Source organism: Macaca nemestrina, chromosome 9 (genome assembly GCF_043159975.1).
Source record: "Macaca nemestrina isolate mMacNem1 chromosome 9, mMacNem.hap1, whole genome shotgun sequence".
Classification (NCBI taxonomy): Eukaryota; Metazoa; Chordata; class Mammalia; order Primates; family Cercopithecidae; genus Macaca; species Macaca nemestrina.
In genome coordinates, this window is record NC_092133.1 from 39131009 (window position 1) to 39152736 (window position 21728).

Below are 21728 nucleotides of genomic sequence, written 5' to 3' on the forward strand. Positions count from 1 at the left end.
GAAAGGAACAGCTCTTCTGAAAGGTGAAAAGGCTCTGCATAGCTTCAGGTAAGAATAGATGAAGGCAGCTGTTCTCTGACCCTGAGGCATAGGGCAAGAATATGCACAAGGGAGGGAAGGGGAAGTCATCATGAATAGGCTTGTTTACTTATATTGACCAGGAGCTGACCTTTGATCATCCCTGCTTGATGTTCCCTGAAAGGGGAACAATAAATATTAATTACCTACAGATTATGTGGGCTCCAGGTTTTCAGCATTGTGCCTACACTGAATAAAAGCATGCAGCTCCAGCTTCTCGAGGCTACACTCTGGCCACTTAAGCCAGACAGCCCCCTAGCTGCTCTTACACTGCATACCTGTATATGAGTATTCGTTTCATCCATTGGCCAGGGTCTGCAGGACAGACCCAGTAGTTTTTGTTGTTGTTGTTGTTGTTGTTGTTTTGTAAATTTGTTTAAGTTCCTTGTGGATTCTGGATATTAGACCTTAGTCAGATGGATAGATGGCAAAAATTTTCTTCCATTCTGTAGGTTGCCTGTTCACTCTTATGATAGCTTCATTTGCAGAAGCTCTTTAGTATACTTAGGTCCCATTTGTCAATTTTGGCTTTTGTTGCCATTGCTTTTGGTGTTTTAATCATGAAGTCTTTGCCCATGCCTATGTCCTGAATGGTATTGCCTAGGTTTTCTTCTAGGGTTTTTATCGCTTTAGGTTTTACATTTAAGTCTTCAATTCATCTTGAGTTAATTTTTGTATAAGATGTAAGGAAGGGGGGAGGCTCCAAGATGACCAAATATGAACAGCTCCAGTCTGCAGCTCCCAGCGTGAGTGATGCAGAAGATGGGTGATTTCTACATTTCCAACTCAGGAACTGGGTTAATCCCACAGGGGTTTGTCAGACAGTGGGTGCAGCCCACAGAGCAGGGCAGGGCATCACCTCACCTGGGAAGTGCAAGAGGTGGGGGAATTTCCTTTCCTAGACAAAGGAAGCCATGAAAGATTGCACCTGGAAAATTGGGACACTGCCACCCTAATACTGCGCTTTTCCAATGGCTTTAGCAAATGACACACCAGGAGATTGCATCCCACACCTGGCTCAGACAGTCCCACACCCACGGAGCCCCACTCACTGCTAGTACTGCAGTCTGAGATCAAACTGTGAAGCGGCACTGACACTGGGGAGGGGCAGCTGCCATTGTTGAGGCTTGACTAGGTAAACAAAGTGGCTGGGAAGCTTGAACTGGGTAGAGCTCACCACAGCTCAAGGAGGCCTGCCTGCATCTGTAGGCTCCACCTCTAGGGGTAAGGCATAGCTGAAAAAAAGGCAGCAGAACCTTCTGCAGACTTAAAAATCCCTGTCTGACAGCTTTGAAGAGAGTAGTGGTTCTCCCAGCATGGAGTTTGAGATCTGAGAATGGACAGACTGCCTCCTCAAGTGGGTCCCTGACCCTGAGTAGCCTAACTGGGAGACACCTCCCAGTTGGGGGCGACTGACACCTCATATGGCTGGGTGCCCCTATGAGACAAAGATTCCAGAGGAAGGATCAGACAGCAACATTTACCATTCTGCAGCCTCTAATGGTGATACCCAGGCAAACAGGGTCAGGAATGGACCTCTAGCAAACCCCAATAGACCTGTAGCTGAGGGTCCTGACTGTTAGAAGGAAAACTAACAAACAGAAAGGACATCCACACCAAAACCCCATCTGTACATCACCATCATCAAAGACCAAAGGTAGATAAAACCACAAAGATGGGGAGAAACCAGAGCAGAAAAGCTGAAAATTCTAAAAATCAGAGTGCCTCTTCTCCTCCAAAGGAATGCAGTTCCTCGCCAGCAACAGAACAAAGCTGGATGGAGAATGACTTTGACAAGTGAAGAGAAGAAGGATTCAGATGATCAGTAATAACAAATTTCTCCGAGCTAAAGCAGGATGTTCAAACCCATTGCAAAGAAGCTAAAAACCTTGAAAAAAGATTAGATGAATGGCTAACTAGAATAAACAGTGTAGAGAAATCCTTAAATGACCTGATAGAGCTGAAAATTATGGCACAAGAATTACGTGACACATGTACAAGCTTCCGTAGCTGATTTGATCAAGTGGAAAAAAGGGTATCAGTGATTGAAGATCAAATGAATGAAATGAAGTGAGAAGAGAAGTTTAGAGAAAAAAGAGTAAAAAGAAATGAACAAAGCCTCCATGACATATGGGACTATGTGAAAAGACCAAATCTGATTGCTGTACCTAAAAGTGACAGGGAGAACAGAACCAAGTTGGAAAACACTCTTCAGGATATTATCCAGGAGAATTTCCTCAACCTAGCGAGGCAGGCCAACATTCAAATTCAGGAAATACAGAGAATGCCACAAAGATACTCCTCGAGAACAGCAATTCCAAGACACATAATTGTCAGATTCACCAAGTTGAAATGAAGGGAAAAATGTTAAGGGCAGCCAGAGAGAAAAAACAGGTTAGCCACAAAGGGAAGCCCATCAGACTAACAGCAGATCTCTCGGCAGAAACCCTACAAGCCAGAAGAGAGTGGAGGCCAATATTCAACATTCTTAAAGAAAAGAATTTTCAACCCAGAATTTCATATCCAGCCAAACTAAGCTTCATAAGTGAAGGAGAAATAAAATCCTTTACAGAAAAACAAATGCTGAAAGATTTTCTCACAACCAGGCCTGCCTTACAAGAGATCCTGAAGGAAGCACTAAACATGGAAAGGAACAACCGGTACCAGCCACTGCAAAAACATGACAAATTGTGAAGACCATTCATGCTAGGAAGAAACTGCATCAATTATTGAGGAAAATAACCAGCTAACATCATAATGACGGGATCAAATTCACACATAACAATGTCAACCTTAAATGTAAATGGACTAAATGCCCCAATTAAAAGACACAGACTGGCACATTGGATAAAAAGTCAAGACCCATCAGTGTGCTGTATTTAGGAGACCCATCTCACATGCAAAGACACACATATGCTCAAAATAAAGGGATGCAGGAAGATCTACCAACAAATGGAATAAAAAAAAAAAAAAGCAGGGGTTGCAATCCTAGTCTCTGATATAAAACAGACTTTAAACCATCAAAGATCAAAAGAGACAAAGAAGGCCATTACAAAATAGTAAAAGGATCAATTCAACAAGTAGAGCTAACTATCCTAAATATATATGCATCCAATACAGGAGCACCCAGATTCATAAAGCAAGTCCTTAGAGACTTACAAAGAGACTTAGACTCCCATACAATAATAATGGGAGACTTTAACACCCCACTGTCAACATTAAACAGATCAATGAGACAGAAAGTTAACAAGAATATCCAGGAATTGAACTCAACTCTGCACCAAGCAGACCTAATAGACATCTACAGAACTCTCCACCCCAAATCAACAGAATATACATTCTTCTCAGCACCACATCACACTTATTCCAAAATTGACAACATAGTTCGAAGTAAACCACTCATCAGCAAATGTCAAAGAACAGAAATCACAACAAACTGTCTCTCAGACCACAGTGCAATCAAACTAGAACTCAGGATTAAGAAACTCACTCAAAACTGCTCAACTACATGGAAACTGAACAACCTGCTCCTGAATGACTACTGGGTACAAAACAAAATGAAGGCAGAAATAAAGATGTTCTTTGAAACCAATGAGAACAAAGATATAACATACCAGAATCTCTGGGACACATTTAAAGCAGTATGTAGAGGAAAATTTCGAGCATTAAATGCCCACAAGAGAAAGCAGAGAAGATCTAAAATTGACACCCTAACATCACAATTAAAAGAACTAGAGAAGCAACAGCAAACACATTCAAAAGCTAGCAGAAGGCAGAAATAACTAAGATCAGAGCAGAACTGAAGGAGATAGAAATACAAAAAACCCTTCAAAAAATCACTGAATCCAGGAGCCAGTGTTCTGAAAAGATCAACAAAATTGATAGACTGTCAACAAGATTAATAAAGAAGAAAAGAGAGAAGAATCAAATAGATGCAATAAAAAATGATAAAGGGGATATCACCACCAATCCCACAGAAATACAAACTACCATCAGAGAAAACAATAAACACCTCTACGTAAAAAAAACTAAAAAATCTAGAAGAAATAGACAAATTCCTGGACACATACAACCTCCCAAGACTAAATCAAGAAGAAATTGAATCCCTGAATAGACCAATAACAGCTTCTGAAATTGAGGCAATAATTAATAGCATATCAACCAAAACAAGTCCAGGACCAGATGGATTCACAGCTGAATTCTACCAGAGGCACAAAGAGGAGCTGGAACCATTCTTTCCAAAACTATTCCAATCAATAGAAAAAGGAAGAATCCTCCCTAACTCATTTTATGAGGCCAATGTCATCCTGATACCAAAGCCTGGCAGAGACACAACAAAAAAAGAGAATTTTAGACCAATATCCCTGATGAACCTCAATGCAAAAATCCTCAAAAAAATACAGACAAATCTAATCCAGCAGCACATCCAAAAGTTTATCCACCACAATCAAGTTGACTTCATCCCTGGGAAGCAAGGCTGGTTCAACATATGCAAATCAATAAAGGCAATCCATCATATAAACAGAACCAAAGACAAAAACCACATGATTATCTCAAAAGATGCAGAAAAGGCCTTTGACAAAATTCAACAGCATTTCATGCTAAAAACTCTCAATAAACTAGGTATTGATGGGACATATCTCAAAATAATAAGAACTATTTATGACAAATCCACAGCCAATATCATACTGAATGGGCAAAAACTGGAAGCATTCCATTCAAAAACTGGCACAAGACAGGGATGCCCTCTCTCACCACTCCTATTCAACATAGTGTTGGAACTTCTGGCCAGGGCAATAAGGCAGGAGAAAGAAATAAAGGATATTCAGTTAGAAACAGAGAAAGTCAAATTGTCCCTGTTTGCAGATGACATGATTGTATATTTAGAAACCACATCGTCTCAGCCCAAAATCTCCTTAAGCTGATAAGCAACTTCAGCAAAGTCTCAGGATACAAAATCAATGTGCAAAAATCACAAACATTCCTATACATCAATAACAGAAAAACAGAGAGCCAAATCATGAGTGAATTCCCATGCACAATTGCTTCAAAGAAAATAAAATACCTAGGAATCCAACTAACAAGGAATGGGAAGGACCTCTTCAAGGAGAACTGCAAACCACCACTCAGCAAAATAAAAGAGGACACAAACAAATGGAAGAACATTCCATGCTCATGGATAGGAAGAATCAATATTGTGAAAATGGTCACACTTCCCAAGGTAATTTACAGATTCAATGCCATCCCCATCAAGCTATCAATGACTTTCTTTACAGAATTGGAAAAAAATACTTTAAAGTTCATATGGAACAAAAAAAAGAGCCTGCATTGCCAGGACAATACTAAGCCAAAAGAACAAAGCTGGAGGAATCACGATATCTGACTTCAAGCTATACTACAAGGCTGCAGTAACCAAAACAGCATGGTACTGGTACCAAAACAGAGATATAGACCAATGGAACCGAATAGAGCTCTCGGAAATAATACCACACATCTACAACCATCTGATCTTTAACAAACCTGACAAAAACAAGAAATGGGGAAAGGATTCCCTATTTAATAAATGGTGCTAGGAAAACTGGCCAGCCATATGGCAAAAGCTGAAACTGGATTCCTTCCTTACACCTTATACAAACATTAATTCAAGATGAATTAAAGACTTAAATGTTAGACCTAAAACCTTAAAAACCCTAGAAGAAAACCTAGGCAATACCATTCAGGACATAGGCATGGGCAAGGACTTCATGACTAAAACACCAAAAGCAATGGCAACAAAAGCCAAAATTGACAAATGGGATCTAAGTAAACTAAAAAGCTTCTGCACAGCAAAAGAAACTACCATCAGAGTGAACAGGCAACCTACAGAATGGGAGAAAATTTTTACAATCTACCCATCTGACAAAGGGCTTTTATCCAGAATACACAAAGAACTTAAACAAATTTACAAGAAAAAATCAAACAACTCCATCAAAAAGTGGGCAAAGGATATGAACAGACACTTCTCAAAAGAAGACATTTATAGACATTTATGCAGCCAACAGACACATGAAAAATGCTCACCATCACTGGTCATCAGAGAAATGAAAAATCAAAACCACAATGCCACAAATACTACAAAACCAGAAATACTATCTCACACCAGTTAGAATGGCGATCACTAAAAAGTCAGGAAACAACAGGTGATGAAGAGGATGTGGAGAAATAGGAACACTTTTACACAGTTGGTGGGACTTTAAACTAGTTCAACCATTGTGGAAGACAGTGTGGCAATTCCTCAAGGATGTAGAACTAGAAATACCATTTGACCCAGCCATCCCATTACTGGATATATACCCAAAGGATTATAAATCATGCTGCTATAAAGACACATACACATGTATGTTTATTGTGGCACTATTCACAATAGCAAAAACTTGGAACCAACCCAAATGTCCATCAATGATAGATGGGATTAAGAAAATGTGGCACATATACACCATGGAATACTATGCAACCATAAAAAAGGATGAGTTCATGTCCTTTGTAGGGACATGGATGAAGCTGGAATCCATCATTCTGAGCAAACTATTGCAAGGACAGAAAACCAAACACTACATGTTCTCACTCATAGGTGGGAACAGAATGGTCAAAACACTTGGACACAGTGTACGGAACATCACACACCAGGGCCTGTTGTGGGGTGTGGGGGTGGGGAGGGATGGCATTACGAGATATACCTAATGTAAATGACGAGTTGATGGGTGCAGCACACCAACATGGCACATGTATACATATGTAACAAACCTGCATATTGTGCACATGTACCATAGAACTTAAAGTATAATTAAAAAAAAAAAAAAGAAGAAGAAGATGTAAGGAAGGGATCCAGTTTCTGTTTTCTGCATATGGCTAGCCAGTTTTTCCAACACCATTTATTAAATAGGGAATCTTTTCCCCATTGCTTGTTTTTGTCAGGTTTGTTGAAGATCAGATGGTTGTAGATGTGTGACCTTATTTCTGAGGCCTCTGTTCTGTTCCATTGGTCTATATATCTGTTTTGGTATCAGTACCATGCTATTTTGGTTACTGTAGCCTTGTAGTATAGTTTGAAGTCAGGTAGTGTGATACCTCCAGCTTTGTTCATTTTGCTTAGGATTGTCTTGGCTTTACAAGCTCTTTTTTGGTTCTGCATGAAATTTAAAGTAGTTTTTTCTAGTTCTGTGAAGAAAGTCAATGGCAGTTTGATGGGAATAGCATTAAATCTATAAACTACTTTTGGCAGTATGGCCATTTTCACGATATTTATTCTTACTATTCATGAGCATGGAATGTTTTTCCATTTGATTGTATCATCTCTTAATTCCCTGAGCAGTGGTTTGTAGTTCTCCTTGAAGAGGTCTTTCACATACCTTTTAAGTTGTATTTCAGGGCATTTTATTCTCTTTGTAGCAATTGTGAATGGGAGTTCGCTCATGATTTGGCTCTCTGCTTATCTATTATTGGTGTATAGGAATGCTTGTGATTTTTGCACATAGAATTTGTTTCCTGAGACTTTGCTAAAGTTGCTTATCAGCTTAAACAGTTTTGGAGCTGAAACAATGGGGTTTTCTAAATATACAATCATGTCGTCTATAAACAGAGACAATTTGACTTCCTCTCATCCTATTTCAATACCGTTTATTTCTTTCTCTTACCTGATTGCCCTGGCCAGAACTTCTAATACTATGTTGAATAGGAGTGGTGAGAGAGGGCATCTTTGTCTTGCTCTGGTTTTCAAAAGGAATTCTTCCAGATTTTGCCCATTTGATATGATATTGGCTATGAGTTTGTTATGCATAGCTCTTATTATTTTGAAATATTAAACTTTATACTTAAACAGCTTCCAAATTCACACCCATAAGCCCTAAATAGTGACTTTAATCAAAAGTACTCTGAATGAATAGCAAGGCATTGAACAGCTGGAAGTCTGTTGAGTGTGTGTGTATCATTCACAGATAAATCTGATTTTCAGTCTTTCATTTCATATGGAAAACAGAATTTAAAAACAAGGTAATTTGGTATCCAAGCTGATAAACCGATTCATTGTAAAGCTTCATAGGTGAGCAGAGTTGGCAGTGGAAAATAATAATTACCATAAGTTTCTAAGCCAAAATTTCATAAATATGGTTAGAAAAAGATAACCAAAACTGAAATGGAGCCAAATTGTACTTAAGGAATACAGATTACAGAGTTATTACTAATAATTAAAATCTAGGTAAATAAATCATTTTATAAATTGACATTTGTGTATGTCACAGAATTATGCTACAGCATATGTTTACTCAAAATACATAAATCAATAGAGTAACAAGAAGTGACACTATTTTTTAAATAATGCTGTGTTTACAGAGAAATAAAAATTGATGAGAACTGCAATAAGATATGCCTAAGCAATACAAACTGTAGAATGTCATTACTGGCCAGAACGGCAAGCAGGGGCCTAAAAGAAACCCCAGACAAGTCAGTGAGGCTGACCATATAAACACAGTCCAATTAAATAAAAGCATGTGCCGTTTGGTTCATGCTCCCTAGGGGTGTGATAGGGTCATTCCCACCATGTCCACTTGCCAAGTATTCTCTGGTGACTTGTTGTGGAATAGGTAATGGGAAAAACACTGCTCTTTAACTCTTTCAAAAAATGAACTCAAACCTATATTCATGATTTCTTATTTGAAAACAAAGAAGCAAAGTTCAGGAGAACATAGGATTAAATGAACCTTTTATACCCACACTGTATACACAATCATGCCTGTACACACACAGCACAAATATGTGCAAATTCCCTTGGCTCTCAGCCTCAAACCCCGCTTCACATGAGCTAACAACCAGGATTCATAATAAAAGATCTGGCCACCCCTGAAATGTTTCCAAGAATGTCAGTAGAGGGGAGAGCAGTCCAGTAAGGTCAGTGATACAGAGTAGGTTCACCCACCCTTGGTTTTTCTCAACTCCTCCACAAGGCAGCGGGCTTCCTCTTGAACACGATCCTCAATGCTCCTCTTCCCCATCCCAAAATTCCGCAGTGTCATGAGGGAAAAACGCCGGATCTCCTTCCATCTCTTTCCATTGCTGAAAACGATTCCTAACAGGAAGACAAACAGAAACTAGTAGGGAGATCCCAGGCAAGAAAGAGGAAGCTGACACTGGGCAGACATGTGGATGGGCCAAGCTCTGCATGAAAAGCTCTGCTAGTCTGTTTTCCATCCTCCCCATCCCCATGACCTATGCTGAAATAGGCACATGCACACCTACCAAATCCTCTGTTAGCTCTGTCAGCCAATGGAAAATGTCCTCTTCCAGAAAACTCTTCTCCAAGATCAATCAGGGCTTCCTTCACTGCTTCGTATCCATGCAGCACCACCATGCGTTCCAGGCCAAAATACAGAGTGAACACAGGGCCATAGACTTTTGAGAGCTAGAAAAGGAGATACAAGTAACAGCAAATGAAGTCACTATTTCATCCATTTACTAAGCCTGACTTAGATTCATATTTTCATTGTATTTGTAAGCTTTTATTCAGTCATACAGGCTCAAATATTTCTGAATTATACATATAAACATGATGATTATTATTATACTTGCCACTCAGATGGCCTATGATGTGCAAGGCAATGGTCAGACAATTGCTACACAGATTACAATTAATCTTCATATCAACATATTCAGCAGGTCTATTCGTTCTACTTTAAACAAACAAACTGAGCTAAGAGAATGATAAATTCATTTGCAGTGTCCCACAGCTAATATACAGAAGACCCAAATTTGAAACTCCACTTACCCAAACACTCATGCTTGAGAAATTTATCAGCAGCACTCTCATGTCTACCTTAGCACAAATATCCCTTCAAAAACTAATAATTTCCTGGTCTAATAGCCTTTTATGATTAGCATGCATCATAACATTTACAGTAAAATCACCTCTCTATGGACTCCACCTAGGACTCCCAAAAGCCCACGTAGAGGTCCCCATTGCTGGATCAATAGTCCCCACAGCAGTACTCCTAAAATTAGGTGGCTATGGGATTATACGAATCACCTTAATCCTTAACCCCCTAACAGAGTTTATAGCTTATTCCTCCCTCATATTATCCCTATGAGGAATAATCATAACAAGCTCTATTTGTCTGTGCCAAACTGATCTAAAATTACTCATTACTTACTCCTCCATAAGCCACATGGCGCTTATTAGCATGGCTATTCTCATTCAAACCACCTGAAGTTTTACAGGCACAACTGCCCTAATAATTGCCCAAGGACTAACCTCATCTGTACTATTCTGTCTTGCAAACTCAAACTACAAACAAACACACAGCCAAACCATACTAATAACATGGGGCCTTCAAACACTTCTCCCCCTGATAGCCACATGATGACTCCTAACTAGCCTTGCCAACCTTGCCCTGCCCCCTACCATCACTCTAGTAGTAGTCTTCATAACTATACCTCATTCTCTTGGTCTAATCATACCAGCATGCTTACAAGGTTTACTATACTATACTAATCGCAGCCCTTTACTTTCTGTATGTGCTAATTATTACACAATGAGGGGTATTCACATATCATATGAACACTGTTAAACCATCTTTCACATGAGAAAAAAACCCTAATAATTATACATCTTCTACCACTATTCCTACTATTACTAAACCCTAAGGTCATTTTGGGGTTTATATATTGTAGCTATAGTTTAATTAAAACATTAATTTGTGGATCCAATAATGGAAGTCTATAACGTCCTATCTACTACTTATCTGCTTTTGCTGGTCCTGAACCCACAGCTATTTCCTTTGCAACAGGCATAAATTATTTCTTCAGAAAAGTTCAATTTTCATGGCTATTCTGAATAAAATACATGGCTAATATAGTAGAGGACCTACATAATAAAATCTCTAATAACAAACACATCCCTTACCATTTACCTTCAGCCAAAAATTATAGCAAATGACTATGAAATAAAGAAGGAACACAACATTTCAAACTATCGACACTTTGTTATTTTGAATCTAACATGCAAAGACCTAAATCTTTCTCTACTCACAAAATACATGATTGCATTCCACTATTTCTGACCCTGACAGACTCAGTTACACTGAGGTTTCACCTCTGCAGTGATGGAGAAAAGGCAACAAAAGCCTTTCAAAGTATTTTACTTTACAATGATCTCTTGTAACAATGTACCTCTAGGGATATATTTTATTCAAAATCTACAGGTGAATTTACTTACCTTTTGCAAGCCACTGAAGGAGCATACTTACGTTGGTTAAGGATTTGCTGACGTCCTTAATATCTATCTGTAGGATATTTCCAATCACTGGGAGAGGAGTGGGGCCAGGAGGGAATTTTCCTCTCCCAGATCTCTGTCTCCAGAGTGAAAGGAGAAGCAAACAGGAGAGACAGAGCACAAGGACCACAAGAGAATCCATTGAAGCCTTCTCTTCTTGTTAAGACAACCACGAGCTTGCGCTCCAAGCCTTTTATAACACTCCATGCTAATTCACTGTGTGCCTTTTTGACGTATAAAGTGACCAATCACCTAGGTCCACCATATGCTCCTTCTGAAAGGACTTTGACCCACTGATAAAGATAAAAATAAAATGTCCTTTGGTCTTGTTCTCCTTCATTCCAGTGCCCACTTTGGAGCCTAGGTATTGGTAATTTAAAAAATAAATAAATAAATAAGTTAACCCAAGTGGTTCCAATGCACCATCATAATTGAAAGCACTGAAGTAAATAATCTGATGCAAAAACAATTACTCAAAATTCTGAATTCTTAGATTAATAACCAGTTGGGAATTTATGATTTTGAGGGAAATTGATGTATTCTATGCCTTGTATATTTTGAAAGTATGTCAATGCTACATCAAAGATTAGGAGACTTTGTCCTTTATAATGAAATCATCTATTTAATATAGCCTACTAAAAATACAGCAGCCTAAACATGAAATAGCTAACATAACTCATATATCTTAAATAACCAAACATATATCAAGTAAATTAGCTTAGCAGATATAAATACCCTTACCATTAAACCCCCTGAAAAAACACATGAAGCCAGGAATTGTTATTTTTTATTTTTCAAATGGGAAAAGGGAGACCCTGGGAGAACAGGACACCTGTTGGTGCCACACAGCTCATAGCTGGCAGAACTATGTTTTAGCAAAACAAAACAAACTTCCAAACGTTAGTCATTCTGAATATATACCACATTGATTCTGTTCATAAAACAGGATTCACATTAAATAGAACCCCTTAGTTATCTAAGCAAAACAGCCCCAGGGATGCTCATGAGAAAAAATAAGAGTTCTCCCTTCTCCATCACTGCAGAGGTGAAACCTCAGTGTAACTGAGGGAACCGCTGATCTCGGAGAATTTGGTGCTAAGGGCTTGAGAAACTAAGGCTTCTTGACCTCCCGGTCACCTCCAGACATGGCTGCTTTCTATTGTTTTTGGTCTCTCATTTTCAAAAATAATGTAAAAAAGCAAAGCAAGCCTAGAAAATTATGGACAGAACAACAGCTGTGAATCTAATAGAGGGTGGGAGGTAGGGAAATCACTAAATGGACTCATAGCACAAAACCACTGACCTTAATGGGAACTGACATTTTGAGTTGAGGGCCTAAATACAACTAGAAAGATACACTTTACTAGATCACTAATGACAATACTTATGCAAAGCCATTTTCTTTGAAGATATCATCATATTTGTTCTAAATTCCCTAGTGAGGTTATTTCTAGTTGTCTTATTAAGAAAACTTAAGTTGGCCGGGCGCAGTGGCTCAAGCCTGTAATCCCAGCACTTTGGGAGGCCGAGACGGGCGGATCATGAGGTCAGGAGATCGAGACCATCCTGGCTAACACGGTGAAACCCGTCTTTACTAAAAAATACAAAAAAAACTAGCCGGGGAGGTGGCGGGCGCCTGTAGTCCCAGCTACTCCGGAGGCTGAGGCAGGAGAATGGCCTGAACCCGGGAGGCGGAGCTTGCAGTGAGCTGAGATCTGGCCACTGTACTCCAGCCTGGGAGACAGAGCGAGACTCCGTCTCAAAAAAAAAAAAAAAAGAAAAGAAAACTTAAGTTATGTTAAGACACAATTGCACAATGTTTTACTGGTCATTTTTAACAGGGATTCTAAAAATTTACAGAGAACTCGCACACCTCATGTCCCTTGGGAATCTCTCAATTACCTTTGCTTACAATAAAATTGACCCATTTCAGGAATGAGGAGGCTGAGCCTTGAAGATTCAGTACCGTAGCCAAGAACATGGTGTCTGCTGCTGCTAGAGCTGAGACAAGAACCCATAAGCCCTGCATCTTGAAGGTTACATTTCAAGCAAAACATTCAGTTCAATTGAGTCCACAGATATTTACTGATTATGTACTAAGGTTCAGTATTTTGTGATTCAGTCTAGTAAATGATTTTCAAAATAAACATTAATTTCATTAATAATTACAGCCCAAATTGACTAGATTGGGGGTCAGAAGAGTTTGGTTTTATAACCTTTAGTACTTGGGTAAGTCAAAGGCCTTGGAGAAACCTTTATACAGAGTAAAGAAAAGCAACAACTTGGTCCCTGACTCACGTAACTCTGAACCCTAACAGAAATATACTACCTTATTTTAGGTAAAATAATGTCAGTTGCTCTCTTTAGAATAATCATTTCATTCCTTGAGAGCTAGGTGTCCCAGCTCTGCTCCTCCTCTCTTCTGCTGAGCTGAGGCTTCTCCTTAGACCTTTCAGTTTATAGAATGAAAGAATTATAGATAATTTGAAGACATAAGGGATCTCTGAGATCAACTATTCTAAACAGGGTTTGTTTTGTTTTTTAGAAATGAGCAATTTTTGACTCAGTGAGACAGTATCACAATGCCTCAGTATAAGACTTAGAATCCCAGTTTTTCAATTCCCAGTTCAGTGACATGTCATATCCCATCTCATAGAATTCACATCTCAGTCCAAATGATCAGGGGAGTATCAATATTAAGCCCTCCACAGTCACTGAGTAATACAAACTTCAGCTTGACAAGAATGGTGGGTTAGAGTAGGCTTTAGAAAAATGTATTTCTTAACAGCAGTTTGGGGTTTCCAGCAACACTAAGTGGAAAGTATATAATTACCAATGCCTCTTTCCCTGCACCCATACACAGCCTCTCTCACAATTAAGAACTCTCATGGGTTACAATCAATGAACCAATATTGACACATCATCATCAACCAAAGCTCATAGGTTATGTGGGGTTCATTCTTTGTGTTGTACATTCTATTGTATTTGACTAATGCATAATGACATTTATCCACCATTGTAATATCATATAAAACAGCTTTACTGACCTTAAAACCCTCTGTGCTCTACCGGTTCACCCTCTCTTCCTTGTGAGCCCTAGCAACAAATAATCTTTACAGTGTCGGCATAGTTTTGCCTTTTCCAGAATGTCATGTGTTTGGAATCATACAGTAGGTAGCCTTTTAAGATTTAACTTACTAATATGTATAAAGTTTCTCCATATCTTTTCAAGTCTTGATAGTTCATTTTTTTTAACACTAAATAACATTCATTGTATAGGCTTACCACGTTGTTCATTCATTTATCTATTGAAGAACATCTTGTTGATTTCTAATTTTTGACAATGATGAATAAAACTGCTATAAATATCCATGTGCACATTTTTGTGTGGAAATATATTTTCAATTCATTTGGCAAATGCCAAGGAGCACAACTACTAGATAACATAGTAAACATACTTAGGTTTATTAGACACCGCCCAACTGTCTCCTGAAGTGTCGGTACCATTTCTCATTTCCAATGAGAACTATGACTAATAGTTCTCATCGCTGCACATCCTTGTCAGCATTTGGTTCTTTCAGTGTTTTGAATTTTAGCCATTGTATAAGTGTGTAATAGTGTCTCATTGGGGTTTTAATTTGCAGGTCCCTAATGACATTTAATGATGAGAACTTTTCATATATTTATTTGTCACCTGTATGTCTTCTTGGGTGAGGTATCTGTTCAGCTCAGTTGCCCATTTTTTTAATCAAGGTGTCTGAATTCTAATCGTTGAGTTTTAAAAAATTTTAGATAGCTGTCATTTATCAGATAATATCTTTTGAAAATATTTGTCCCAATCTGTGTCTTGTCATCTCATCCCCTTGATAGTGTCTTTTGTGGAGCAGAAATTTTAAATTTTAATAAAGGCCAGCTTAGTTATTCTTTATTTCATGGATTGTACCTTCACTGTAGTATTTTAAAAACCATTGCCAGATCAAGGTAATTTATTTTCTCCTACCTTATGTTATCAGAGTTTCATAGTTTTGCATTTTATATTTAGAAGTTAACTTTCATTAAAGATGTAAGGTTTATTTCCAGATTCATTTTTCTGTATGTGAATCTCCAGTTACTCCATTAGTCTTTGTGGAAAAGACTATTTTTTCCCATTGACTTGCCTTTGCTTTTTTTCAAAGATCACTTGGCTGTATTTCTGATTATCTATTTTAGGCTCTTTACTCATTTGCATTAATCTATCTGGCTATTTTTTCACCAATGGCACACTCTATTGATTACTGTAGCTTCAAAATAAGTCTTGAAGTTGAATTGGGTAAGGTTAATCATTTGACTTTGTTCTCCTTAACATTGGCTGTTCTGGGTTTTTTGGCCTCTCCATATAAACTTTACAATCAGACTGCTGATATCTAAAGATAAAAAATAATAAAAATAGAGGCCCCCCAATTCCAAGATGGCTGAATAGGAGCTCCAGTCTATGGCTCCCAGGGTGATCGACGGAGAAGATGGGTGATTTCTGCGTTTCCAACTGAGGTACTTGGTTCATCTCATTGGGACTGGTTGGACAGTGGGTGCAGCCCATGTAGGGCAAGCCAAAACAGGGTAGGGCATCACCTCACCTAGGAAGAACAAGGGGTTGGGGGATTTCCCTTTTCTAGCCGAGGGAAGCCATGAGAGACTGTACCGGGAAAATTGGGGCAATGCCGCCCAAATACTGCACTTCTCCAATGGTGTTAGCAAAGGGCACATCAGGAAATTATATCCTGTGCCTCGTTCAGCAGGTCCCTCGCCTATGGAGCCTTGCTCACTGCTAGCACAGCAGCCTGAGATCAGACTGCAAGGTGGAAGCCTGGCTGGGGGAGGGGCATCCGCCATTGCTGAGGCTTCAGTAAGTAAACAAAGCAGCCAGGAAGCTCGAACTGGGTGGAGCCCACCACAGCTCGATGAGGCCGGCCTGCCTCTGTAGACTCCACCTCTGGGGGCAGGGCATTGCTAAACAAACGGCAGCAGAATCTTTTGCAGACTTAAATGTCCCTGTCTGACAGTTTGAAAACAGCAATGATTTTCCCAGCACAGTGTTTGAGCTCTGAAAACAGACAGACTGCCTCCTCAAGTGAGTCTCTGAATCCCATGTGGCCTAACTGGGAGACACCTCCCAGTAGGGGCTGATTGACACCTCATACAGCCAGGTGCCCCTCTGAGACAAAGCTTCCAGAGGAAGGATCAGGCAGCAATATTTGCTGTTCTGCAAAATTTGCTGTTCTGCAGCCTCCACTGGTGATAACCAGGCAAACGGGTTCTGGAGTGGACCTCCAGCAAACTCCAACAGACCTGCAGCTGAGGGACCTGACTGTTAGAAGGAAAACTAACAAACAGAAAGAAATAGCATCAATATCAACAAAAAGGACATACACATCAAAACCCCACCTGTAGGTCACCATCATCAAAGACCAAAGGTAGATAAAACCACAAAGATGGGGAGAAACCAGAGCAGAAAAGTTGAAAATTCTAAAAACCAGATCACGTCTTCTCCAAAGGATCATAGCTCCTTATCGGCAATGGAAAAAAGCTGGATGGAGAATGACTTAGATGAGTTGACAGAAGTACGCTTCAGAAGGTCGGTAATGACAAACTTCTTTGAGCTAAAGGAGGATGTTTGAACTCATGGTAAGGAAGCTAAGAACCTTGAAAAAAGAATAGAAAAATGGCTAACTAGAATAAACAATGTTGACAACACCTTAAATGACCTGATAGAGCTGAAAACCATGGCACAAGAACTACATGATGCATGCACAAGCTTCAGAAGCTGATTCAATCAAGTGGAAGAAAGGGTATCAGTGATTGAAGATCAAATTAATGAAATGAAGCAAGAAGAGAAGATTAGAGAAAAAAGAGTAAAAAGAAATAAACAAAGCCTCCAGGAAATATGGGACTATGTGAAAACACCAAATCTACCTTTCATTGATATACCTGAAAGTGAAAGGGAGAAAGGAACAAAACTGGAAAACACTCCTCAGGATATTATCCAGGAGAACGTCCCAACCTAGCAAGGCAAGCCAACATTCAAATTCTGGAAATACAGAGAACACCACAAAAATACTCCTCGAGAAGACCAACCCCAAGACAAACGATTGTCAGATTCACCAAGGTTGAAATGAAGGAAAAAATGTTAAGGGCAGTCAGAGAGAAAGGATGGGTTATGCACAAAGGGAAGCCCATCAGACTAACAGCAGATCTCTCAGCAGAAACTCCACAAACCAGAAGAGAGTGGGGGCCAATATTCAACATTCTTAAAGAAAGAATTTTCAACCCAGAATTTCATATCCAGCCAAACTAAGCTTCATATGGGAAGGAGAAATAAAATCCTTTACAGCCAAGCAAAGGTTGAGAGATTTTCTCACCACCAGGCCTGCCTTACAAGAGATCCTGAAGAAAGCACTAAACATGGAAAGGAACAACCAGTAACAGCCACTGCAAAAACATGCCAAATTGTAAAGACCATCAATGCGAGGAAGAAACTGCATCAATTAACGGGCAAAATAACCATCTAACATCGTAATGGCAGGAACAAATTCACACATAACAATATTTTTATTATTATTATTATACTTTAAGTTCTAGGGTACATGTGCATAACGTGCAGGTTTGTTACATACGTATACTTGTGCCATGTTGGTGTACTGCACCCATCAACTCGTCAGCACCCATCAACTCATCATTTAAATCAGGTATAACTCCCAATGCAATTCCTCCCCCCTCCCCCCTCCCCATGATAGGGCCCGGTGTGTGATGTTCCCCTTCCCGAGTCCAAGTGATCTCATTGTTCAACTCCCACCTATGAGTGAGAACATGCGGTGTTTGGTTTTCTGTTCTTGTGATAGTTTGCTAAGAAAGATGGTTTCCAGCTGCATCCATGTCCCTACAAAGGACACAAACTCATCCTTTTTGATGGCTGCATAGTATTCCATGGTGTATATGTGCCACATTTTCTTAATGCAGTCTGTCACTGATGGACATTTGGGTTGATTCCAAGTCTTTGCTATTGTGAATAGTGCTGCAATAAACATACGTGTGCATGTGTCTTTATAGCAGCATGATTTATAATCCTTTGGGTATATACCCAGTAATGGGATGGCTGGGTCATATGGTACATCTAGTTCTAGATCCTTGAGGAATCACCATACTGTTTTTCATAATGGTTGAACTAGTTTACAGTCCCACCAACAGTGTAAAAGTGTTCCTATTTCTCCACATCCTCTCCAGCACCTGTTGTTTCCTGACTTTTTAATGATCGCCATTCTAACTGGTGTGAGATGGTATCTCATTGTGGTTTTGATTTGCATTTCTCTGATGGCCAGTGATGATGAGCATTTTTTCATGTGTCTGTTGGCTGTGTGAATGTCTTCTTTTGAGAAATGTCTGTTCATATCCTTTGCCCACTTTTTGATGGGGTTGTTTGTTTTTTTCTTGTAAATTTGTTTGAGTTCTTTGTAGGTTCTGGATATTAACCCTTTGTCTGATGAGTAGATTGCAAAAATTTTCTCCCATTCTGTAGGTTGCCTGTTCACTCTGATGGTAGTTTCTTTTGCTGTGCAGAAGCTCTTTAGTTTAATTAGATCCTATTTGTCAATTTTGGCTTTTGCTGCCGTTGCTTTTGGTGTTTTAGACATGAAGTCTTTGCCCATGCCTATGTCCTGAATGGTACTACCTAGGTTTTCCTCTAGGGTTTTTATGGTATTAGGTCTAACATTTAAGTCTCTAATCCATCTTGAATTAATTTTCATATAAGGAGTAAGTAAAGGATCCAGTTTCAGCTTTCAACTTATGGCTAGCCAATTTTCCCAGCACCATTTATTAAATAGGGAATCCTTTCCCCATTTCTTGTTTCTCTAAGGTTTGTCAAAGATCAGATGGCTGTAGATGTGTGGTATTATTTCTGAGGCCTCTGTTCTGTTCCATTGGTCTATATCTCTGTTTTGGTACCAGTACCATGCTGTTTTGGTTACTGTAGCCTTGTAGTATAGTTTGAAGTCAGGTAGCGTGATGCCTCCAGCTTTGTTCTTTTGACTTAGGATTGTCTTGGAGATGCGGGCTACTTTTTGGTTCCATATGAACTTTAAAGCAGTTTTTTCCAATTCTGTGAAGAAACTCATTGGTAGCTTGATGGGGATGGCATTGAATCTATAAATTACCTTGGGCAGTATGGCCATTTTCACGATATTGATTCTTCCTATCCATGAGCATGGTATGTTCTTCCATTTGTTTGTGTCCTCTTTGATTTCACTGAGCAGTGGTTTGTAGTTCTCCTTGAAGAGGTCCTTTACATCCCTTGTAAGTTGGATTCCTAGGTATTTTATTGTCTTTGAAGCAATTGTGAATGGAAGTTCATTCATGATTTGGCTCTCTGTTTGTCTGTTACTGGTGTATAAGAATGCTTGTGATTTTTGCACATTAATTTTGTATCCTGAGACTTTGCTGAAGTTGCTTATCAGCTTAAGGAGATTTTGGGCTGAGACAATGGGGTTTTCTAAATATACAATCATATCATCTGCAAAGAGGGACAATTTGACTTCTTCTTTTCCTAACTGAATACCCTTGATATCTTTCTCTTGCCTGATTACCCTAGCCAGAACTTCCAACACTATGTTGAATAGGAGTGGTGAGAGAGGGCATCCCTGTCTTGTGCCAGTTTTCAAAGGGAATTTTTCCAGTTTTTGCCCATTCAGTATGATATTGGCTGTGGGTTTGTCATAAATAGCTCTTATTATTTTGAGGTACGTTCCATCAATACCGAATTTATTGAGCGTTTTTAGCATGAAGGGCTGTTGAATTTTGTCAAAAGCCTTTTCTGCATCTATTGAGATAATCATGTGGTTCTTGTCTTTGGTTCTGTTTATATGCTGGATTATGTTTATTGATTTGCGAATGTTGAACCAGCCTTGCATCCCAGGGATGAAGCCCACTTGATCATGGTGGATAAGCTTTTTGATGTGTTGCTGAATCCGGTTTGCCAGTATTTTATTGAGGATTTTTGCATCAATGTTAATCAGGAATATTGGTCTAAAATTCTCTTTTTTTTGTTGTGTCTCTGCCAGGCTTTGGTATCAGGATGATGTTGGCCTCATAAAATGAGTTAGGGAGGATTCTTCCTTTTTCTATTGATTGGAATAGTTTCAGAAGGAATGGTATCAACTCCTCCTTGTACCTCTGGTAGAATTCAGCTATGAATCCGTCTGGTCCTGGACTTTTTTTCGTTGGTAGGCTATTAATTATTGCCTCAATTTCAGAGCCTGCTATTGGTCTATTCAGGGATTCAACTTCTTCCTGGTTTAGTCTTGGAAGAGTGTAAGTGTCCAGGAAATTGTCCATGTCTTCTAGATTTTCCAGTTTATTTGCGTAGAGGTGTTTATAGTATTCTCTGATGGTGGTTTGTATTTCTGTGGGGTCGGTGGTGATATCCCCTTTATCATTTTTTATTGTGTCTATTTGATTCTTCTCTCTTTTCTTCTTTATTAGTCTTGCTAGCAGTCTATCAATTTTGTTGATCTTTTCAAAAAACCAACTCCTGGATTCATTGATTTTTTGGAGGGTTTTTTGTGTCTCTATCTCCTGCAGTTCTGCTCTGATCTTAGTTATTTCTTGCCTTCTGCTAGCTTTCGAATGTGTTTGCTCTTGCTTCTCTAGTTCTTTCAATTGTGATGTTAGAGTGTCAATTTTAGATCTTTCCTGCTTTCTCTTGTGGGCATTTAGTGCTATAAATTTCCCTCTACACACTGCTTTAAATGTGTCCCAGAGATTCTGGTATGTTGCATCTTTGTTCTCATTGGTTTCAAACAACATCTTTATTTCTGCCTTCATTTCGTTATGTACCCAGTAGTCATTCAGGAGCAGGTTGTTCAGTTTCCATGTAGTTGAGCGCTTTTGATTGAGTTTCTTAGTCCTGAGTTCTAGTTTCATTGCACTGTGGTCTGAGAGACAGTTTGTTATAATTTCTGTTCTTTTACATTTGCTGATGAGTGGTTTACTTCCAATTATGTGGTCAATTTTGGAGTAAGTGTGATGTGGTGCTGAGAAGAATATATATTCTGTTGATTTGGGGTGGAGAGTTCTGTAAATGTCTATTAGGTCTGCTTGGTGCAGAGTTGAGTTCAATTCCTGGATATCCTTGTTAACTTTCTGTCTCGTTGATCTGTCTAATGTTGACAGTGGAGTGTTGAAGTCTCCCATTATTATCATATGGGAGTCTAAGTCTCTTTGTAAGTCTCTAAGGACTTGCTTTTTGAATCTGGGTGCTCCTGTATTGGGTGCATATATATTTAGGATAGTTAGCTCTTCTTGTTGAATTGATCCCTTTACC

At 39.1% G+C, this 21728-nt stretch overlaps 1 protein-coding gene across 1 annotated transcript in view; it reads right to left on the minus strand.

The window, feature by feature from the left end:
- CYP2C19 (cytochrome P450 family 2 subfamily C member 19) overlaps window positions 1-11560 on the minus strand; it is a 56013-nt gene extending 44453 nt beyond the window's left edge. The window contains exons 1-3 of the mRNA XM_011738320.3: window positions 11352-11560; window positions 9349-9511; window positions 9029-9178 (exon numbers count right to left, since the gene is read on the minus strand). Of these exons, the coding sequence (XP_011736622.2) occupies window positions 9029-9178; window positions 9349-9511; window positions 11352-11519 (481 nt within the window). The 5' untranslated portion in view covers window positions 11520-11560. The remainder of the gene's footprint in view (window positions 1-9028; window positions 9179-9348; window positions 9512-11351) is intronic.
- Between the last annotated feature and the right edge of the window lie 10168 nt (window positions 11561-21728).